Raw genomic sequence first — 18,535 nt, 5'->3', positions numbered from 1 at the left:
TATACACTCGATTGTCAAAAATTGTAGGCTCTTAATTAAGATATTCATCGGAAACCCTAACTAAAAGTTTGAATTATACTTTGCCTCGGTTACAGCTTAAACTTTAAAAACATTAGTGAACGAAGTTTGTTTGTCAAAGGTATTTTAGTTGAAGGAAATTAACGACATACGACCATGGAACTCAACTGGTTAAAAGCATTACATAAATAACGGTTAAACGGCATAAACAAATTACCATGGCAACGTTGTTTCTTTTTTTTCCCCTGAACAAGTAACATCTTGCTAAGTAATCCGCATCAAGCATGAAGCGTGGAAGTAAAACAGGTGAATCTACCCTACATTAAACGGCATAAACAAATTACCTGAATGCAATCTTTTGCAGTCAAGGTTCCACCAAACCGATCACCAACCATATTTGGAAAGTATCGTCGAAAGGGAGAATCTTAAGGCTTGGGGACAGTAACATTCAGAATTTTCACGTCTACTTGGGGCCTTTCTCCCCTGTCTGTCTTCACTTTTTCTATAGCCTGCATACAATAAGATGGGTCTCAGACGTTAATTAACCAGTCACACGGGGGGCCCTCATACTAGTAGCCGTGATTCACGAGTAAAAGGTATACATAAATGCCAGTCATCATTGGATAATTTCCAAGTTTGCAAGAAAAACAAAATGTCTTTGGCAAAGAACATTTTCGTCCCTAATCAATGACTAATTTTCAGGCAATTTAAAATCTTTTCCTCTCCTCTTCGAGAAGACTGCACATCACTCTCCCTCTCCCCATCTCAAGGAGAAGAAAAAAGAAAGACCACATGCAGATGATAAACATAAAAGCTAAGGCTCAATCGTACCTGCACGACATCCATCCCCTTGATAACTCTGCCAAAAACTGTGTGCTTGTTGTCAAGCCAGGGAGTAGCCACTGTGGTGATAAAGAACTGAGATCCATTTGTGTTTTCGCCCGCATTTGCCATTGATACAGTGAAAGGCCTGTCATGTCGTAAACTGCAACAAAAGAACGATTTACATCATTGAATACTTACCAAAGAATTGTGATAAAGGTCGTACCCAGTGCACAAGGCTCCCGCTTTACGCAGGGTCTGGGAGAGGTAAATGTCGGCTAGCCTTACCCCCATTTACCAAAGAATTGTGATACTACAAAAAATTGCAAAGAGAAAACAGACAAAGTAGAAACTGACTTCGTTACAACTTCAACTCGGTCAATGAAATTAAATTCTTTACCTTTTATGAAATTCATCCTCAAACTCCCGTCCCCAAATAGATTGCCCACCAGTACCATCTCCTAAAGGATCTCCTGTTTGTATCATGAAACCTTTGATGACTCTGTGAAATATGAGGTTATCATAATAGCCATTTCGGCAGTGTGTTGTGAAGTTCTCCACAGTTTTTGGGCATTCCTCTGGATACAATTTCATGTGTATGTCACCCATTGTAGTTCGCAAAATCTGAAGAATAAGAAAATAGAACATTAGACACCTAAGGCTGTAACATATTCCAAAGAATACAGTTAAACAGAGCATGATGCATGAAAACAAAGCAATGCTGAACCCATAAATCTTCATCAGAAACAGACCTCATAATTAACAAGATACACATCCAAAGATCTAAACCAGAAAACAAACCAGTACTAGTGGATTTGAGTCAAAAGAAAGTGACGTTATACACACATCCAAAGATCTATACTAGAAAACAAACCAGAACTAGTGGATTCAAGTCTAAAGAGGGTGAAATTATATACTTTTTGCTCAGATGACAATATCTAGAAAAGAAAACATGACATAAAAATTTCCATTACATTAATAATTTGGGTAATGATTCATCCAATTATCAAATAAATTCCAGATGAGAAGATATAAGAAATTAAACCATAACTATTAACTAAAAGAAAAACGTATATTGGAATGTATAACAAGAATTTTCACCTTGAAAATATACGTTTTTTTTTCATGAAGACAAATAAAACTCCTTTTTTGATAGAGGAAAGTATTTCAACATAAAAATATATAAATTTGTATATTTAAAGGGAATTGTTATTGGCACTCCAAAATTCTCATCCAAGTCTCCAATCGAGAAGTTTTCCTCACTCGGGAAATTAAGGGAACACTACCCCAACCTACATGCTCCACTCAGAAAGCTTCAACATACAAGCTTCAACAAAAGAAAATTCAAAGAACTTAGCGAAGAAGGTTTTGGTGTATTTAACACAATACGTTGAAATGAAGGGGGAGTTGAGTAACTCAGAAGAGTGTAGAAACTACTCTTTTTATCGTAGAATCCGGAAGGAAGAAGTGGTTGTAGCTTTGAAGAAGATGAAGCATAGAAAAGCAGTAGGCCCAGACGATATACCAATCGAAGTGTGGAAAGTTTTGGGAGAGACAGGTATAACATGGCTCACTGACCTTTTCAATAGGATTTTGAAAACGAAGAAGATGCCAAATGAGTGGCGAACGAGCACTTTGGTGCCTATCTACAAGAATAAGGGTGACGTACAAAATTGCATGAACTATAGGGGTATTAACTTTACACGGGACACACAAAAGAAGTACTTTGATCCTATTAGACGGGGGAGGGTGAAGAAGCTTGGACAGAAGGGTAGAGTTCAAGAGAGCAAAATGCGTTTAGGAACGTGGAATATAGGAACCTTAACGGGAAAATCTATGGAAGTAGTGGAAGTTATGGTGAGGAGAAGGATAAATATTATGTGCCTACAAGAAACTAAGTGGGTTGGTAGTAAGGCAAAGGATCTAGAAAACTCAGGGTTTAAACTTTGGTATTCGGGCACAAATAGAACGAGAAACGGTGTTGGCATCATCGTGGACAAGACCTTGACACAAGATGTTGTAGATGTCAAGAGGGTAGGAGATAGAATCATGGCAATCAAGATTGTAATAGGACAAGAACTTATCAATGTGATTAGTGCGTACGCACCTCAAGTAGGGTTGGATAAGAGTTCGAAGGAGAAATTTTGGGAAGACCTTGGAGACTTGGTGCAAGGAATTGCTCAGACGGAGAAGTTATTTATAGGAGGAGATTTAAATGGACACGTGGGCAGGGAGACAGGCAACTATGGAGGTTTCCATGGTGGCCATGGTTTTGGGGAGAGAAATGAGGATGGGGAAGCTATCTTGGATTTTGCAATGGCATATGATCTCTTCTTAGCCAACACCTTCTTTAAGAAGAGAGAAGAACATGTGATCACCTACAAGAGTGGGTCGTCAAAAACACAAATAGATTTTCTCCTAATGAGGAAAGGAGATCGTATAACTTGTAAGGATTGCAAAGTTATACCAGGAGAGAGCGTGGCTAATCAACATCGCTTGTTGGTGATGGATGTACATATCAAAAGAGTGAGACAAAAGAACAAGACTTGGAAGTGCCCAAGGACTAGATGGTGGAATCTAAAAGAAGAAAAACAAGTCATTTTCAAAGAGAAAGTAATCACCCAGTGTGTGTGGGATAGAGAGAGGGAAGCTAGCCAAATGTGGGATTCCATGGCTAGTTGTATTCGAAAAGTAGCAAAAGAGGTATTAGGAGAGTCCAAAGGTTTTGCCCCACACCAAAAGGAATCTTGGTGGTGGAATGAGGAGGTACAAACAAAGGTGAAGGCTAAGAAGGAATGTTGTAAAGCCTTATACAAGGATAGGACCGATGAAAATGGTGAAAGGTATAGAAAAGCGAAGCAAGAAGCGAAGAAAGCTGTGAGAGAAGCTAAGTTAGCGGCTTATGACGATATGTATAAGCGACTAGATACCAAAGAAGGAGAGTTGGATATCTATAAATTAGCTAGAGCAAGGGAAAAGAAGACAAAGGACCTAAACCAAGTGAGGTGCATCAAGGATGAGGATGGAAAGGTTCTTGCTACAGAGAACGCGGTTAAAGACAGATGGAAAGGTTATTTTCATAATCTTTTCAATGAAGGACATGAAAGGAGTGCTTCTTTAGGGGAGTTGAGTAACTCAGAAGAGTGTAGAAACTACTCTTTTTATCGTAGAATCCGGAAGGAAGAAGTGGTTGTAGCTTTGAAGAAGATGAAGCATAGAAAAGCAGTAGGCCCAGACGATATACCAATCGAAGTGTGGAAAGTTTTGGGAGAGACAGGTATAACATGGCTCACTGACCTTTTCAATAGGATTTTGAAAACGAAGAAGATGCCAAATGAGTGGCGAACGAGCACTTTGGTGCCTATCTACAAGAATAAGGGTGACGTACAAAATTGCATGAACTATAGGGGTATTAAGCTAATGAGTCATACAATGAAGCTCTGGGAGAGAGTCATTGAGCATAGATTGAGGCAAGAGACACGGGTTTCGGACAACCAATTCGGGTTCATGCCAGGGCGCTCAAACATGGAGGCAATCTATCTCTTACGAAGATTGATGGAAAGATATAGAGATGGGAAAAAGGATTTACACATGGTCTTTATAGATTTGGAAAAAGCGTATGATAGGGTCCCAAGAGACATTCTTTGGAGGATTTTAGAGAAGAAAGGAGTACGAGTAGCATATATCCAAGCTATAAAGGATATGTATGAAGGAGCAAAGACTGCCGTAAGAACTCATGAAGGACAAACCGAAAGCTTTCCCATAACTGTAGGATTACATCAAGGCTCATCCTTAAGTCCTTACCTTTTTGCGTTGGTAATGGATGAGTTAACAGGACATATTCAAGATGATATTCCTTGGTGTATGCTTTTCGCAGACGATATAGTGTTGATAGATGAAACTCAGGAAGGGGTAAATGCAAAGCTTAACCTTTGGAGAGAAGTGTTGGAATCTAAAGGTCTTCGCCTAAGCCGATCAAAGACAGAATATATGGAGTGCAAGTTCAGTGCAAATGGAGGCCAAAACGAGTTAGGGGTGAGGATCGGAGATCAAGAAATACCAAAGAGCGACCGTTTTCGTTACCTAGGATCTATCTTGCAAAAGAACGGAGAATTAGATGGAGATCTCAACCATAGAATACAAGCTGGATGGATGAAGTGGAAGAGTGCATCCGGCGTGTTGTGTGACCGCCGTATGCCACTGAAGCTCAAGGGAAAATTTTATAGGACGGCAATAAGGCCAGCGATGCTGTATGGCACAGAATGTTGGGCAGTGAAGCATCAACACATACACAAAATGGGTGTAGCGGAGATGAGGATGCTTCGTTGGATGTGTGGGCACACGAGAAAGGATAAGTTTAAGAATGAGGATATCCGGGGTAAAGTAGGAGTAGCCGAAATTGAAGGCAAGATGAGAGAAAATCGGTTACGGTGGTTTGGACATGTGCAACGAAGGCCTACTGACGCTCCGATTAGAAGATGCGACTATGGGACAGAGGTTCAGGGCCGAAGGGGTAGAGGAAGACCTAGGAAAACTTTGGAAGAGACTCTAAGAAAAGACTTAGAGTACTTGGATCTAACGAAGGACATGACACAGGACCGAGCACAATGGCGTTCTAAGATTCATATAGCCGATCCCACTCAGTGACTTGGATTTTCCAAGTCTCCAATCGAGAAGTTTTCCTCACTCGGGAAATTAAGGGAACACTACCCCAACCTACATGCTCCACTCAGAAAGCTTCAACATACAAGCTTCAACAAAAGAAAATTCAAAGAACTTAGCGAAGAAGGTTTTGGTGTATTTAACACAATACGTTGAAATGAAGGAAAACTTATTTATTGATATCCCCGATAAGCTACAAATGTGTACATATACATGAGTCAAAATAAACAAACAAGAGGGAGCCTTCACAATGGTTGCTTAGGAGAAGTCTCAGCAGTCGGTAGAGCCCCAGAAAGAGAAGGCACCGGAGGGGGATCATTCGGAACCTCAGTACTGGACAGAACCCTAGAAGGAGGAGGCATCAGAGGTTGATTATTTGGAGCTTCATTACGCGGTACAGCCCCAGAAGACGAAGGCAATAAATGCCTTTGGAACAAACCCACAAATCTCTGATGATCAAGTAAAACCTGACCATCAGTTTCCTTCATCTGGTCAAGCTTCCTCTTCATGTTTGTAGCATAGTCATGTGCGAGCCGGTGCAACTGTTTATTCTCATGCTTGAGCCCTCTAATCTCCTGTTTGAGACTCATCACCTCAGCCGCCAATGATTCAACTTGGCGGGTTCGAACAAATAGGCGTTGGGCCATATTAGACACAGAACCTGCACACTGAACACTGAGAGCCAGCGAATCCTTAACAGCTAACTCATCAGACCGTTTGGAAAGTAGTCTGTTATCTTTGGGAGTGAAAAGGTTCCTGGCCACCACCGCAGCAGTCATATCATTCTTCATCACGGAATCCCCAACGGTAAGAGGACCAGTAGGGGAGACGAAGGATGGGCGCCATATGTTGTCTGGAGAAGGCGGGGTTGCCTCTTCAACAAGGTTCAAGTCAAAACGACGGTCGGAGGGGCCAGACATTTTCAAAGGTCTTGAAGAGAGAAGAGGTTGGACAAATCAAGATCTTAGAAGTGCAAGAATGGAGCTTCTACTGGTGGAGATTCAAGTGTGCTTTGGAACTTAATGCCAGCCCCTATAAAAATCTGCACTCGACGGATCTTCAGAAATCGAAGAGGCGCCTGCTCAGAAATCGAAGAGGCGTTTGCTTTCTCAAAAGCTGGGCTACTTAGAGACCACGAGGGTTGATCTCAGAAATCGAAGAGGCGTTTGCTTTCTCAAAAGTTAGGCTGCTCAAAGACCACGAAGGCCGATCTCAGAAATCGAAGAGGCGCTCGCTTTCTCAAAAGCTGGGCTCCTCAGAGACCACGAGGGCCGATCTCAGAAATCGAAGAGGCACCTACTTTTCCAGCCTTGTCAGCACCTGTCACACGCACACTCAGCTTTGCGGAAATTATGGGCATTCTGTCGAAGACTTCTGAGGAAGTAGAAAACACATGAATCTTACTGTTCAATCACCCACTTCCCACACGCAACACTAGCTCATGGGTACCACAGATAACTTTGCCAAAGTTCTCTGCCAAAATTGAGCACGTAAAGCTTGCAGCTCCCACTACATCGCTCTGACCAAGAAAGGTAAAAGAATAGCAAAGAAACAGCACTAACAAAGTTTAGACCCATAAATTTTGAAGGTCTAGCTACCATATTATTACCCACAAGGGTAAAGGAACAGTACCACTGCTGGATAATTGGAAAGTCCCTGTGTGTCAACCTCTGTGCTTCGTGGCAAGGTAGACTAGCAAACATGCCCAACCTTTACTCACACTCGAGAAAACACTACCAATAAGATTGCTTGCTCCAAAATCGAAGAGGCACCGTCCTCCGAATCTCGAGAGCCAGACTCCCAACATGATTACTTTCTCAAAAATCGAAGAGAGGGTAAAGGAACAGTACCATTGCTGGATAATTGGAAAATCCCTGTGTGTCAACCTCTGTGCTTCGTGGCAAGGTAGACTAGCAAACATGCCCAACCTTTACTCACATTCGAGAAAACACTCCCAACAAGATTGCTTGCTCCAAAATCGAAGAGGCACCGCCCTCCGAATCTCGAAAGCCAGACTCCCAACATGATTACTTTCTCAAAAATTGAAGTGACACTGCTCTCCGAATCTCGAGAGCCAGACCCCCATCATGATTGCTTTCTTAAAAATCGAAGATGCATCGTTCTCCGAATCAATCGAAGAGACCCTCGCTTTCTCAAAAGCTGGGCTGCTCAGAGACCACGAGGGCCGATCTCAGAAATCGAAGAGGCCCCTACTTTTCTAGCCTTGTCAGCACCTGTCACACGCACACTCAGCTTTGCGGAAATTATGGGCATTATGTCGAAGACTTCTCGAGAGCACAGACCACTTTTTCAAAGTGCTCTGACAGAGTTAAAACATGTGAAGCTGGCAGCTCCCACTACCGTGCTATGACCAAGCAGGGTAAAGGAATAGCATTACTACTTGTTGTTAGGGAGACTCCTATATATGTCGACCTCCATCCCCAACGGACAGGCAGACCTGCAAAAATGTTCAACCCTTCCTCATATTTGAGAGGGCACTCCCAACGAAGCCTTTCGAAATATTCAGCTTTCTTTCCCCCCGATAATACCTTTGCAAACAAGCTATACTAGAGCAAGAATATCTCATATCATCAGGGTTAAAAGCAAGAGTATCCCATATCATGCTTTTTCCCTGTCTTTTCCTTTGGCCTTGTTGTTACCTGCAAGACAAGGAGAAAGAGAGCAATCAGTCAGCACTTGGAATCAAGCTTCCAGCCAGGAACTGATTGCCTGGAACCCCTTACCTGATTACTTACCTGGCATTGCTCTCGAGTACTCATCTTCAACATCTTATGTTTCCAGGGAAGATACCGCATCTGCTTGAGGAACAGATAGGGCAAGTGCGAAGGATACAAGGAAGCATGTGGAGACAAGCGTAACAGCACACGTGCCGATACATCCATTACTCTGTCAAAAGCAAAAGTATCCCATATCAGCAGGGTCGAACGTACTCTAGATTTGATGGACTTGTTTTGACCCTCAAATTCTTCAGTCGGCTCTGGAGGAAACCAGAAAACCCTCCAGCTCAGTTCAAGAATAAGCCTGTGGAAAGTTACTTCTTCAAAAGCAAAAGTATCCCATATCATCTCTTCTCATCTTTCTTCTCTTTATCCTTCATGCTGCTGCAAGATGGGGAGAAGGTGAACAATCAGCCGGAGCTCTGATTGCTTACCTTGTCTGTCACCTCTTTCAGCAAATCCCCTAGCTCGGCGACTTGGGAGACTCCTACTACATGGTTTGTATCGCGCTTGACCAAGCCTGAAACTACAAGTAAGCTTCAAGTGAAATTGATACATTACCTTGTGCATCTCCACCAGTTAAAGATACCACCCCTGGATGGAGGAAGAGTACTTCCAGAGAAGATGCCACATCTACCTATGAGACAGATAAGGCAAGTCAAGACGATACCACACTCCGATACTTAGAAGTTTCGTGATTACGAGATCATTCTCTCACAATATTTCCTAATGTCATTTGTACTAAATCATTCACTTGTACTCACTAAAGGAGAGCTTGAACCTATGTATTTGTGTAAACCCTTCACAATTAATGAGAACTCTTCTATTCCGTGGACGTAGCCAATCTGGGTGAACCACGTACATTTTGTGTTTGCTCTCCTATCTCTATTCATTTATATACTTATCCACACTAATGACCGGAGCAATCTAGCGAAGATCACAAAAAGCGACCGTTTTTGCTGCCTAGGATCTATCTTGCAAGAGAACGGAGAATTAGATGGAGATCTCAACCATAGAATACGACCTGGACGGATGAAGTGTAAGAGTGCATCCGGCGTGTTATGTGACCGTCGTAGGCCACTGAAGCTCAAGGGAAAATTTTATAGGACGACAATAAGGCCAACGATGTTGTATGGCACAGAATGTTGGACGGTGAAGCATCAACACGTACACAAAATGGGTGTAGCGGAGATGAGGATGCTTCGTGGGATGTGTGGGCACACGAGAAAGGATAAGATTGGGCATGAGGATATCCGAGGTAAAGTAGGAGTAGCCGAAATTGAAGGAAAGATGAGAGAAAATCGGTTCCGGTGATTTGGACATGGGCAAAGAAGGCCGACTGACGCTCCGGTTCGAAGATGTGACTACGGGACAGAGGTTCAGGGCCGAAGGGGTAGAGGAAGACCTAGGAAAACTTTAGAAGAGACTCTAAGAAAAGACTTAGAGTACTTGGATCGAACGGAGGACATGACACAAAACCGAGCGCAATGGCGTTCTAGGATTCATATAGCCGACCCCACTTAGTGGGAAAAGGCTTTGTTGTTGTTGTTGTTGTTGTTGTTGTTTTGTAATGTGAGAATGATAGCATACCAAGAAAACAGGAAGAAGCAAAAAGAGTCCAATATGCTTTACAATCGAAAAACATGCAAAACCTATATTTCCTCTTTTTACTCCTTTTTTATCTCCCCTTTGCATTCTAATTTGAGGACAACAGTAAAGTCAGAAAAGAACAGAAGGGAAGTGTACCGTTTGAATTTCAGTTTCCATGCTTAAAATTATTTTACAAGAGAATCAAGCGTTGTTATTGAAAAATTAAGAAAAGTACAAGTAAAGTGGAGGAGAAGACCATTACATTCAAGATACAAGGAAAAAACAAACTTACCACATTGTCAGGAAGAGATGTTGTAGCTGATTTACCAATCTCTGATGCAGCCAAGAGTTCATCAGCAGGAGGCTTTTCGTTGAATATATCTCTTCCCTTGGTTGCATCTTCAGGCTCCTCTGGTTCTCTCTGACTGAACAGAGCACAAGGAAGTCAGATCATATTAAAAATGCAGAATCACAGTTCCAAAACACCAGAATATAAAGTAGTCACACTAATGGATGAGATATGCATCCCACAATAGCTATATGAATACTTCAATCCTATATCCCAAATCGTAATCCAATTTCTTCTTTCCAAGAACTTTTACCATTATCAAGATTTCCTCCAAGTACAAATCTGGGCCAGAAAAATATATTTGGGCATCCGATCATCATTAGCCATGTAGTCATGAACCAAAAGTATAAGCTTAAAAGAAAAAAACAACACACAAGTGTCTTCGAGGATGTCTGAATTATTTTAGTACCTGAATAGATAGATTCTGTGTTTTTTGAAAGCGCAACATATGAGAGTAGGATCTGTCAAAGGCTCTTTGCTTTCATTAACATTTGCTGCAGCAGCAGGAATTTTTCTAACTTTTTTACTGCTTCTGTCACCTTGGTACAAGGCAATTCTCAAAAACCTATCATTATTCTCCACTTTTCCGAAAATTCGGGAAACTTTATTAGTGTGTAAATTTACCACCTGAAATAGAAAAACAAAATTAAAAAAAAAAAAACAAATTAGTTTCCTTCTTTACTCAAGAGAGGTAATGGGAAGGGGGAGAGGATAGTCCAACTCTATTATATTACTTTTATTCCAAGGAGAGTTGCATATATGAGAAAATTTGAGCTTTCATCAAAAACTGCATTCGGCTGTGGGGCAGATTCTGTTTTCTCAATTTCCCTCTCAACAGCCATTCTTCGCCCAAAGTCAATAGCTTCCAGCTGGTACAAAGGCACATCACTTCTTTGGAGATCTTGGGCCACCTAATCAGCGCAGGATGATCAATAGGAGTGTCAAAAAAAAAAGATTCTTAAAACATTAGAAAGTAACATACAACAACAACAACAACAAAGCTTTTTTGCACTAAGTGGGGTCAGTTATATGAATCCTAGAATGCCATTGCGCTCGGTTCTGTGTCACATCTTCTGTAATTGCATCTTCTAACCGGAGCATCAGTAGGCCGTTGTTTCACATGTCCAAACCCCCGTAACTGATTTTCTCTCATCTTTCTTTCAATTTCAGCTACTCCTACTTTACCTCGGATATCCTCATTCCTAATCTTATCCTTTCTCGTATGCCCACACATCCAACGAAGCATTCTCATCTCTGCTACACCCATTTTATGTACGTGTTGATGCTTCATCGCCCAACATTCTATGCCGTAAAGCATTGCCGGCCTTATTGCCATCCTATAAAATTTTCTCTTGAGCTTCAATGGCATACGACGGTCACACAACACGCCGGATGCACTCTTCCACTTCATCCGCCCAGCTTGTATTCTATGGTTGAGGTCTCCATCCAACTCTCCATTCTTTTGCACGATAGATCCTAGGTAGCAAAAGCGCTTGCTCTTTGGTACTTCCTGATCTCCAATCCTCACCCCTAACTCATTTGAGCCTCCGTTTGCACTGAAGAGATAGATTGCCTCCATGGTTGACCGTTCTGGCATGAACCCGAATTGGTTGTTCAAGACCCATGTCTCTTGCCTCAGTCTAGGCTCAATTACTCTGTCCTAGAGCTTCATTGTATGACTCATTAACTTAATACCCCTATAATTCATGCAATTTTGTACGTCGCCCTTATTCTTGTAGATAGGTACCAAAGTGCTCTTTCGCCACTCATTTGGCATCTTCTTCATTTTCAAAATCCTATTGAAAAGATTTGTGAGCCATACTATACCTGTCTCTCCCAAGACTTACCACACTTCCATCGGTATATAATCTAGGCCCACTACTTTTCTATGCTTCATCTATTTCAAAGCTACAACCACTTCTTCCTTCCTAATTCAGCGGTAAAAAGAATAGTTTCTACACTCTTGTGAGTTAGTCAACTCCCCCAAAGAAGTACTCTTTTCATGTCCTTCATTGAAAAGATTATGAAAATAACCTCTCCATCTGTCTTTGACTGCGTTCTCTGTAGCAAGAACCTTTCCATTCTCATCTTTTATGCATCTCACTTGGTTTAGGTCCCTTGTCTTCTTTTCCCTTACTCTAGCTAATTCATAGATATCACACTCTCCTTCATTGGTATCTAATCACTTACGCATTAGAAATTAACATACATACAAAAAAAATGTTCAGGTAAAAAACTGTTGATACCTCAAGAGTTTCATCATAAACTCGTCGTAGTTTTCCTGTGCTAAACCAAAATACACGAATCCTGCGATCAGGCGATGTAATCGAAAATTGCTTACCATCTGGGCTAACCTGAGGAACCAAAGAGATTTTGTAACAAATTTCTTTCATCATACATCAGCTATTAAAAAAGTTTGAAACAAAACAAAAGACAAGTTTGAGCTTTATCTAAATGTGCAAATAGAATCAGTACACTACATACTTCATAAGGATCAAAAGCCTGAAAAAGTCAAATCAATTTCCAGATCTATATTCTTATGAGATTGATCGCATACAGTACCTCGATAGAAGAAACGGTAGTTTTGCATTTCGGGATTTCAAAAAGATTAGTATCACTTTTCATTCTGAACTTCACCCTGCAAACACCACATGAAAGCAGTATAGTTCTATTAGGAAGTGAACAAATTAAACACCTGATTAGTAAATCCTTAATGAACAGATGTAACCAGAATTGTGTTATTTGCTATGTTAATGATAGAAAAGTGAATGGAGAACAAAAAATATGCACACAAAATGTAATTGCCAACACTCTCAAAAACAGCACATGTTGAATTCTTACTAGCAGTCTCTCTCTCTCTCTATCTCTCTAGTTTCTAAAAAGCTGGCTTGGTTATATTTGACTAGGATAAAGGTAAGCAAAATTTGGTAAGTTTGACTGCTCTGACTGCTACAGTAGTACTATTGTCTTACCGCAATTTTATACCAAAACCAATCTTACCGGAAATGTGAATGTTGATCATATGATCTTATTTTTTTTTTTGAGAAGAAACGAGAGAAAATATATTAAAAGAGGGCAAAACGCGGAAAGAAGAGGACAGCCAAGTGGACAAGATAACCACCAGGCGCAGTGAAAAAACCAGGAGAAAACCCCTGAACTAGAAAAAAAAACTAACTAGAAAAACAAGAAAGGCTACGCCAAATCAAATGACAGCTGCCACCAAATCCCTAGCTATAGAAAGAGGATTATAATCTCTAAATTCAGCAGCCACAGAAGACCATAGAGCAGCCCAGTGTTTCGTTTTATCCCAGAGCTCCTCGACTTCAACTCCCATGTAATCCTCAAAAACTCTTTTGTTACGCTCCCTCCAAATGTTCCAGATGAGGGCCATCAGCAGGGAACCCCACAAGGATTTGGCTTTCCTCCCTTTTCCTAAGGCATCAAACTCGGTGCTTAGAAGCTCAAAACAGCCCTTTGGGATGACCCAGACTGCTCCAACTTCCTTGAGCAAATTCCACCAGAGTTGGATACTGTACGGGCAATGGAGGAACACATGATTGACACTTTCCTCCCCTGACTTACACAGAACGCACCAATGAGGAGAAAAACAAGTATAGGGCATTCTCCTTTGGATTTGATCACAAGTGTTAACTTTCCGAAGCGCCACTAGCCACACCAGGACTTTAACTTTTGGGGGGACCTTAGCTTTCCAAATCTGAGGGGACGGAAGGAATTGATGCACAGAATCGTTATTTCGAAGGAAGGAGAAATAGGACTTGCAGGTGAACTGGCCGGAACCTTCCAAAATCCACCTTCTCCTGTCAGCTCTGGAAAGACACAGCCGCACAGCTTCCACCTTCTGCAGTAAACCGGCCACCTCTTCAATCTCAGAATCTCTAAGGTTTCTCCTGAAATCGAAATTCCAGCTTACCGACTGTAAAGAATGAACCGTCAGCCGTGAAATGCTCAGGTTTTTTGTCGTAGAAAGCATGAATAATCTGGGGAAGATATCTTTCAAAAGACCGCCCTCCAGCCAGCCATCCTCCCAAAACCTCAACCTCTCCCCGTTACCAAGCACAAACTTACAAAAAGGAAGAAAAGACGGGGAACCAGCCGAGATTATGATCCTCATATAGTTTTCCATACAAAAATTTGGTGTACTTTTATACAGTTTCTCTACCATATTGGTGAAGGAAAATTATCGTATTAACATGCCAAAGTGCACATACCCAGTCTCTGGAAACTTAAGGGTGTCAGGACTCCAATACTCGATCATTCCCTGTTGATCAGCTGAAATCACTGTATCAAATACAGGATTATACCTCATAACTTTCACTGGGCCCAAGTGTACCTGAGGAGTGGATTAAGAAAAGAAATGGAAAACAAAATTGGAAGTTCAATTTGTTTAAAGTAGGTACGTATTTTTCTAATAAAAATATGCCACTCCAACATTGCAACAACATACCTCTCTGGAGATAATAGGTTCATTTGTACCAGATCGTGCATCGAAAATGTGTACATATGACGAGTTCCTGTCACTGATGGCAAGCCTGGCTTTGACATCCCCTTGTTTGTAGACCCACTCAACAGCACCAGGAACAAACTCTGTGCGAATCATGACCATCATATCGTAGTTGACTACATCATATATCTTCACAGACTTGTCATTTGAAATTGTACAGCAAAGCAAACCATCAACACTAACCTGCATAGCTGAACAAGTTATGGTTGATGACTGCAATACAGGGAGTTTGAAATCTACATAAAATCATTAATAATCAAAGAAATAAAAAAGGTAGGCTGGCTCACGCAAATAAATAGGTGTACAATAAACTGAAAATTACAAACCAAATACAAAAAATCCTCACATATCAACACACACAAATCAGGACGCTCATGTATATGCCATGACCATGAGTAAGAGGAACTAAGAAAAACATGAGAACTAAACATGGTTATGGACAAACTTTTCTCATTACCATCAGAGTCTGAAATTTGAGGACACAGCATCAGAAATCACTTTTATTTAGTAACAAAACTGGGGATCGAAAAAAAAAAGGAAAAAAAAAAGCGCAGCTAACTTTGAATACATGGAATAACAGGATGACCACTAGTTCTCTACACAATAAACTGAGAATACAGAGCTTGTGTGCTTGACAAACATATCCTCTATCAAACAGGATTAGAAACAGATAACTGTACCTCATTAGTTTGAGAGCTAAAACTTCAGCTAACTGTGATTAATACAACCTAACACATATTCAGGAATCCTAAGTCGCGCAAACTAAAACAGGAGAAAAATATGCAGCTTTTATGTGTACGCTGTTGTATTAAGGATAAACTACTTCCGATTGCATGTTTAGAGTCAACCCAATATTTAGAAAGAAAGCAGTGATCAATCTAAAAGTAAAATACGGCATGAGTAATCATGTAGTAATGTGGAGGAATAACTCACAGCTAAGCCTTCAATTGGACCAAGGTGGGACCTAAAATGCTTTGCAAACTCAATGCCAACAGCCTTTTTCTTCCAAAACTTCAAATGTCCTGGTAGAAAAACGAAAACAAAAAACAAGAATAAGGAATGGAATCAAACACATATAAATAGCTTACAAATAGAAGAAAACCAAAAGATCGTAACGCAAGGTCTTATGAGTAACATCATCAATTCCCCAGTCCAGGTAGTAATAGGAATTGGCCATATTACTGCGATATTTAGTGGCAGAAGGAAACTTATACCCATCCTTGTATTTACACACTTATTTTGAAAATCAGGAAAGTCCATTCCTTGATATTTCAGGATGTAAACATAGACATAGTATCCTAGCCATGCAAATCTCATTTGACTCAAACACACACTTCATCTAAAATGCATACTTCCATTTTACTAAAACGCAGTCATCATCTAAAATGCATACTTCCATTTTACTAGAACACATAGGAATCAAAATTAGGCTAAAGAATCTTTTTTCTCTTTCTTGCAGACATATATATACTATTAGGCTACATATGGGGCTCATTTGGTACACATGATTGGACTGGAATGGAGAACTCTCAAATTTCAAGGTATATTGAAGGTGGAAGTGAATGGTTTTTCATTTGGAGGGGATTAGAAGAGGATTAGCTTTGAAGGAAATTCATCCATTCTAATCCTACCATTTTAAAGAGGATTACAATGGGTAAGTTTCCTTCATGAGTAATCCATCTTCTATCCTCTGCAATAATTTTATAATTTCTTCCTTCGACATACCTTTAATTTGTAGGTTATACATTCCAATCCAATTGGTTCCTAAACTTGGATTGGATAGGACTGGATAGCTCACTTGTCCATCTAATTCCTTCAACTTGGATAAAAATTTGGAAGTAGGCCTTCATTTCTTAATTCAACATACCTTCAAAGTGGCAATTTATCCAATCCAATCCTTGGGACCAAACCTGGTCTTAGAATATATGCCACCCTGCCCTGCATTAAACTCTTACTGACCACAATGTCATCAAAACTTAGCAACCACTGCTTAGGCTACAACTCCTTATCTTACCCACATCATGCCACGTGGATGCACATTAATCACGTTACCCGTACAGATTTCACAAGAGTAGTTAACTGGGTAGCCAATTCATTAACTAACACCATATCTACCCAAGTAGCAGATGACATGTACAATACAAGAGAAATAACTTCAAATTAATTTTCGGACTTGCAAAATCATTACCATCAATGCTTCCAGTTACAACAAAATCCGCCGTTGACACAGCAACATGCGTAACAACGTCACGGTGCATATAACTTTTCTCGTACCTGTTTATGCCACCAAAAATCAGAGAATACAAGAAAAAATTACATGAGAATTATTCTACCTAACTGCTAATGCTCTTGGCAGGGAGAACCAAAAGAAATCAACATAAGAATTTGAATTCAACTCATTCGGCCAAAACAATAGGGATCATAACACATGGGATCATAACACATGGGATTTGCCCAATTAACACGAGCTGAGTTTCCTAGGGTTTAAGGGTTTATGAAGCCAAACAACAAACTGACATTTTCGAGTCGAAACTACATTTTGAAACTCCAACTAAATTGGAATACATAATCACGGAAATTCCCAATTCAAACTAAGAATTGGACCAAAAAAAAACAATCAGGAGACCGAAAGGGAGGAAAATCAATACATACATTTGAGCGGAGGGAAGAGCATCGAGGTAGGCGTGCTCGAACTGGAGGGGCCGCTTGGGGCGAGTGCGAGGGGGTGGGGGTGGGCCGGGACCCACCATGGGCTCCTCCTCGGTCTCCGCCACGCCGTTCTGGGGTTCGGCTACGTCTGTTGCTAGGGTTTCTCCTCCGTTCTGAGGCTCCTCCATGGTTGCTCCTAGGGTTTTGCTGGAGACGAAACACTGCAATCGCACCGAAGCAGTAGGTTTGTAAGGCGAAGCTGGATTTTGTTGGAGTGAAAGGAAGGCACTGGAAATCTGGATTTTTTAATTTAAACAGGGACAATGAAACACCGCCGCCATTTTTCAGACGGGGTTCCGGACCGTTACAAGTTGGGCTAGTTTTGCTCAAGATTGGGCCGGACTAGTGTAATCTTTGGACCTAACGATGATTGGTTGTGGACCTTAAACCATCTCCAACCGATTGTTGGTCAGATGGCTCGTTTTAGCCCTCTGGCCCTCCAAGATTCTCCAAAATATTAATATTTTAATGAACAGTATAGGGTCATATTTGCCTCCGTCTCCAACCGAGGGCCAGAGGGCTCGTTTTAGCCCTTTTACAAAAAACTGTCTCCAACTGAGGGCCAAAGGAAATACAACTTAAATTCAAAACTAAAACTACAATTTAATTTAATGTTGTATAATGGCTTAGGAAGTTATAGAAAAAAAAAACAGAATTTAAAAAAAAATATGAAACAAATTTTGTGAAATAGAAGTTATAGGAAAAAAATGGAATTTAAAAAAAATATGAAATAAATTTTGTGAAATAGAAGTTATAGGAAAAAATAGAAGTTATATGAAAAATTTTGTAAATAAAAAATAATAATAAAACTGTAAAAAAAAATGCAACGACTACTAGCCGTTGCATTTGAATTTTTTCTTAAGAAATCATGTCGGTTATAACCGACAGAAATAACAAAACATTAAAAAAAAATAGCCAGCCCTCTCCGATTCCGTGGGGCCCTTCTAGATTCCAGAGCCCTCTGGCCTAGCCCTCGGTTAGAGATGGTTTTCGGGCTATTTTCGGCCATTTGGCCCCTTGGACCCTTCGATTAGAGATGGCCTTATGGTCCTAAGGCTGGCCTGTTTATGCTGCTACCAATAACTATTTCGTTCTTACTTCTATCTTTTACTAGAAATGGTATTA

General features: G+C 40.7%; 1 protein-coding gene across 5 annotated transcripts; it reads right to left on the bottom strand.

The window, feature by feature from the left end:
• Positions 1 to 181: 181 nt before the first annotated feature.
• LOC103413084 (peptidyl-prolyl cis-trans isomerase CYP71-like) lies at positions 182 to 17,661 on the bottom strand. 5 transcript variants are annotated; one of them, XR_003766811.2, is made up of 14 exons: positions 17,354 to 17,661; positions 16,890 to 16,975; positions 15,635 to 15,723; positions 14,645 to 14,884; positions 14,409 to 14,530; positions 12,742 to 12,817; positions 12,426 to 12,533; positions 10,914 to 11,090; positions 10,589 to 10,806; positions 10,123 to 10,255; positions 1,241 to 1,464; positions 850 to 1,003; positions 363 to 527; positions 182 to 263 (listed from the first exon to the last, which is right to left on the bottom strand). XR_003766811.2 is itself a non-coding variant. In XM_029088634.2 (13 exons), exons 1-13 carry the CDS (start codon positions 17,536 to 17,538, stop codon positions 444 to 446), a joined length of 1,896 nt encoding a protein of 631 aa, XP_028944467.1. In that variant the 5' UTR covers positions 17,539 to 17,661; the 3' UTR covers positions 182 to 443. The 5 variants fall into 5 exon arrangements, 3 of the variants coding, with proteins under 3 accessions (XP_028944467.1, XP_070664748.1, XP_028944468.1); XR_011573432.1 differs by lacking the exon at positions 12,426 to 12,533; XM_029088634.2 differs by having other exon boundaries at positions 182 to 527.
• Between the last annotated feature and the right edge of the window lie 874 nt (positions 17,662 to 18,535).

The sequence above is a fragment of the Malus domestica genome, chromosome 11 (genome assembly GCF_042453785.1).
Source record: "Malus domestica chromosome 11, GDT2T_hap1".
Classification (NCBI taxonomy): Eukaryota; Viridiplantae; Streptophyta; class Magnoliopsida; order Rosales; family Rosaceae; genus Malus; species Malus domestica.
This window is presented reverse-complemented; position numbering and strand designations above follow the sequence as displayed.

Excerpts from the sequence above, each read along its gene's own strand:
- LOC103413084 (XM_029088634.2), bottom strand. The coding sequence starts at position 17,538 with ATGGAGGAGCCTCAGAACGGAGGAGAAACCCTAGCAACAGACGTAGCC. Across the intron at positions 15,724-16,889 it reads TGTAACTGGAAGCATTGATG|GACATTTGAAGTTTTGGAAG; the intron begins GTAATGATTTTG and ends TTTTTCTACCAG. Across the intron at positions 12,534-12,741 it reads CTACCGTTTCTTCTATCGAG|GTTAGCCCAGATGGTAAGCA; the intron begins GTACTGTATGCG and ends TTGGTTCCTCAG.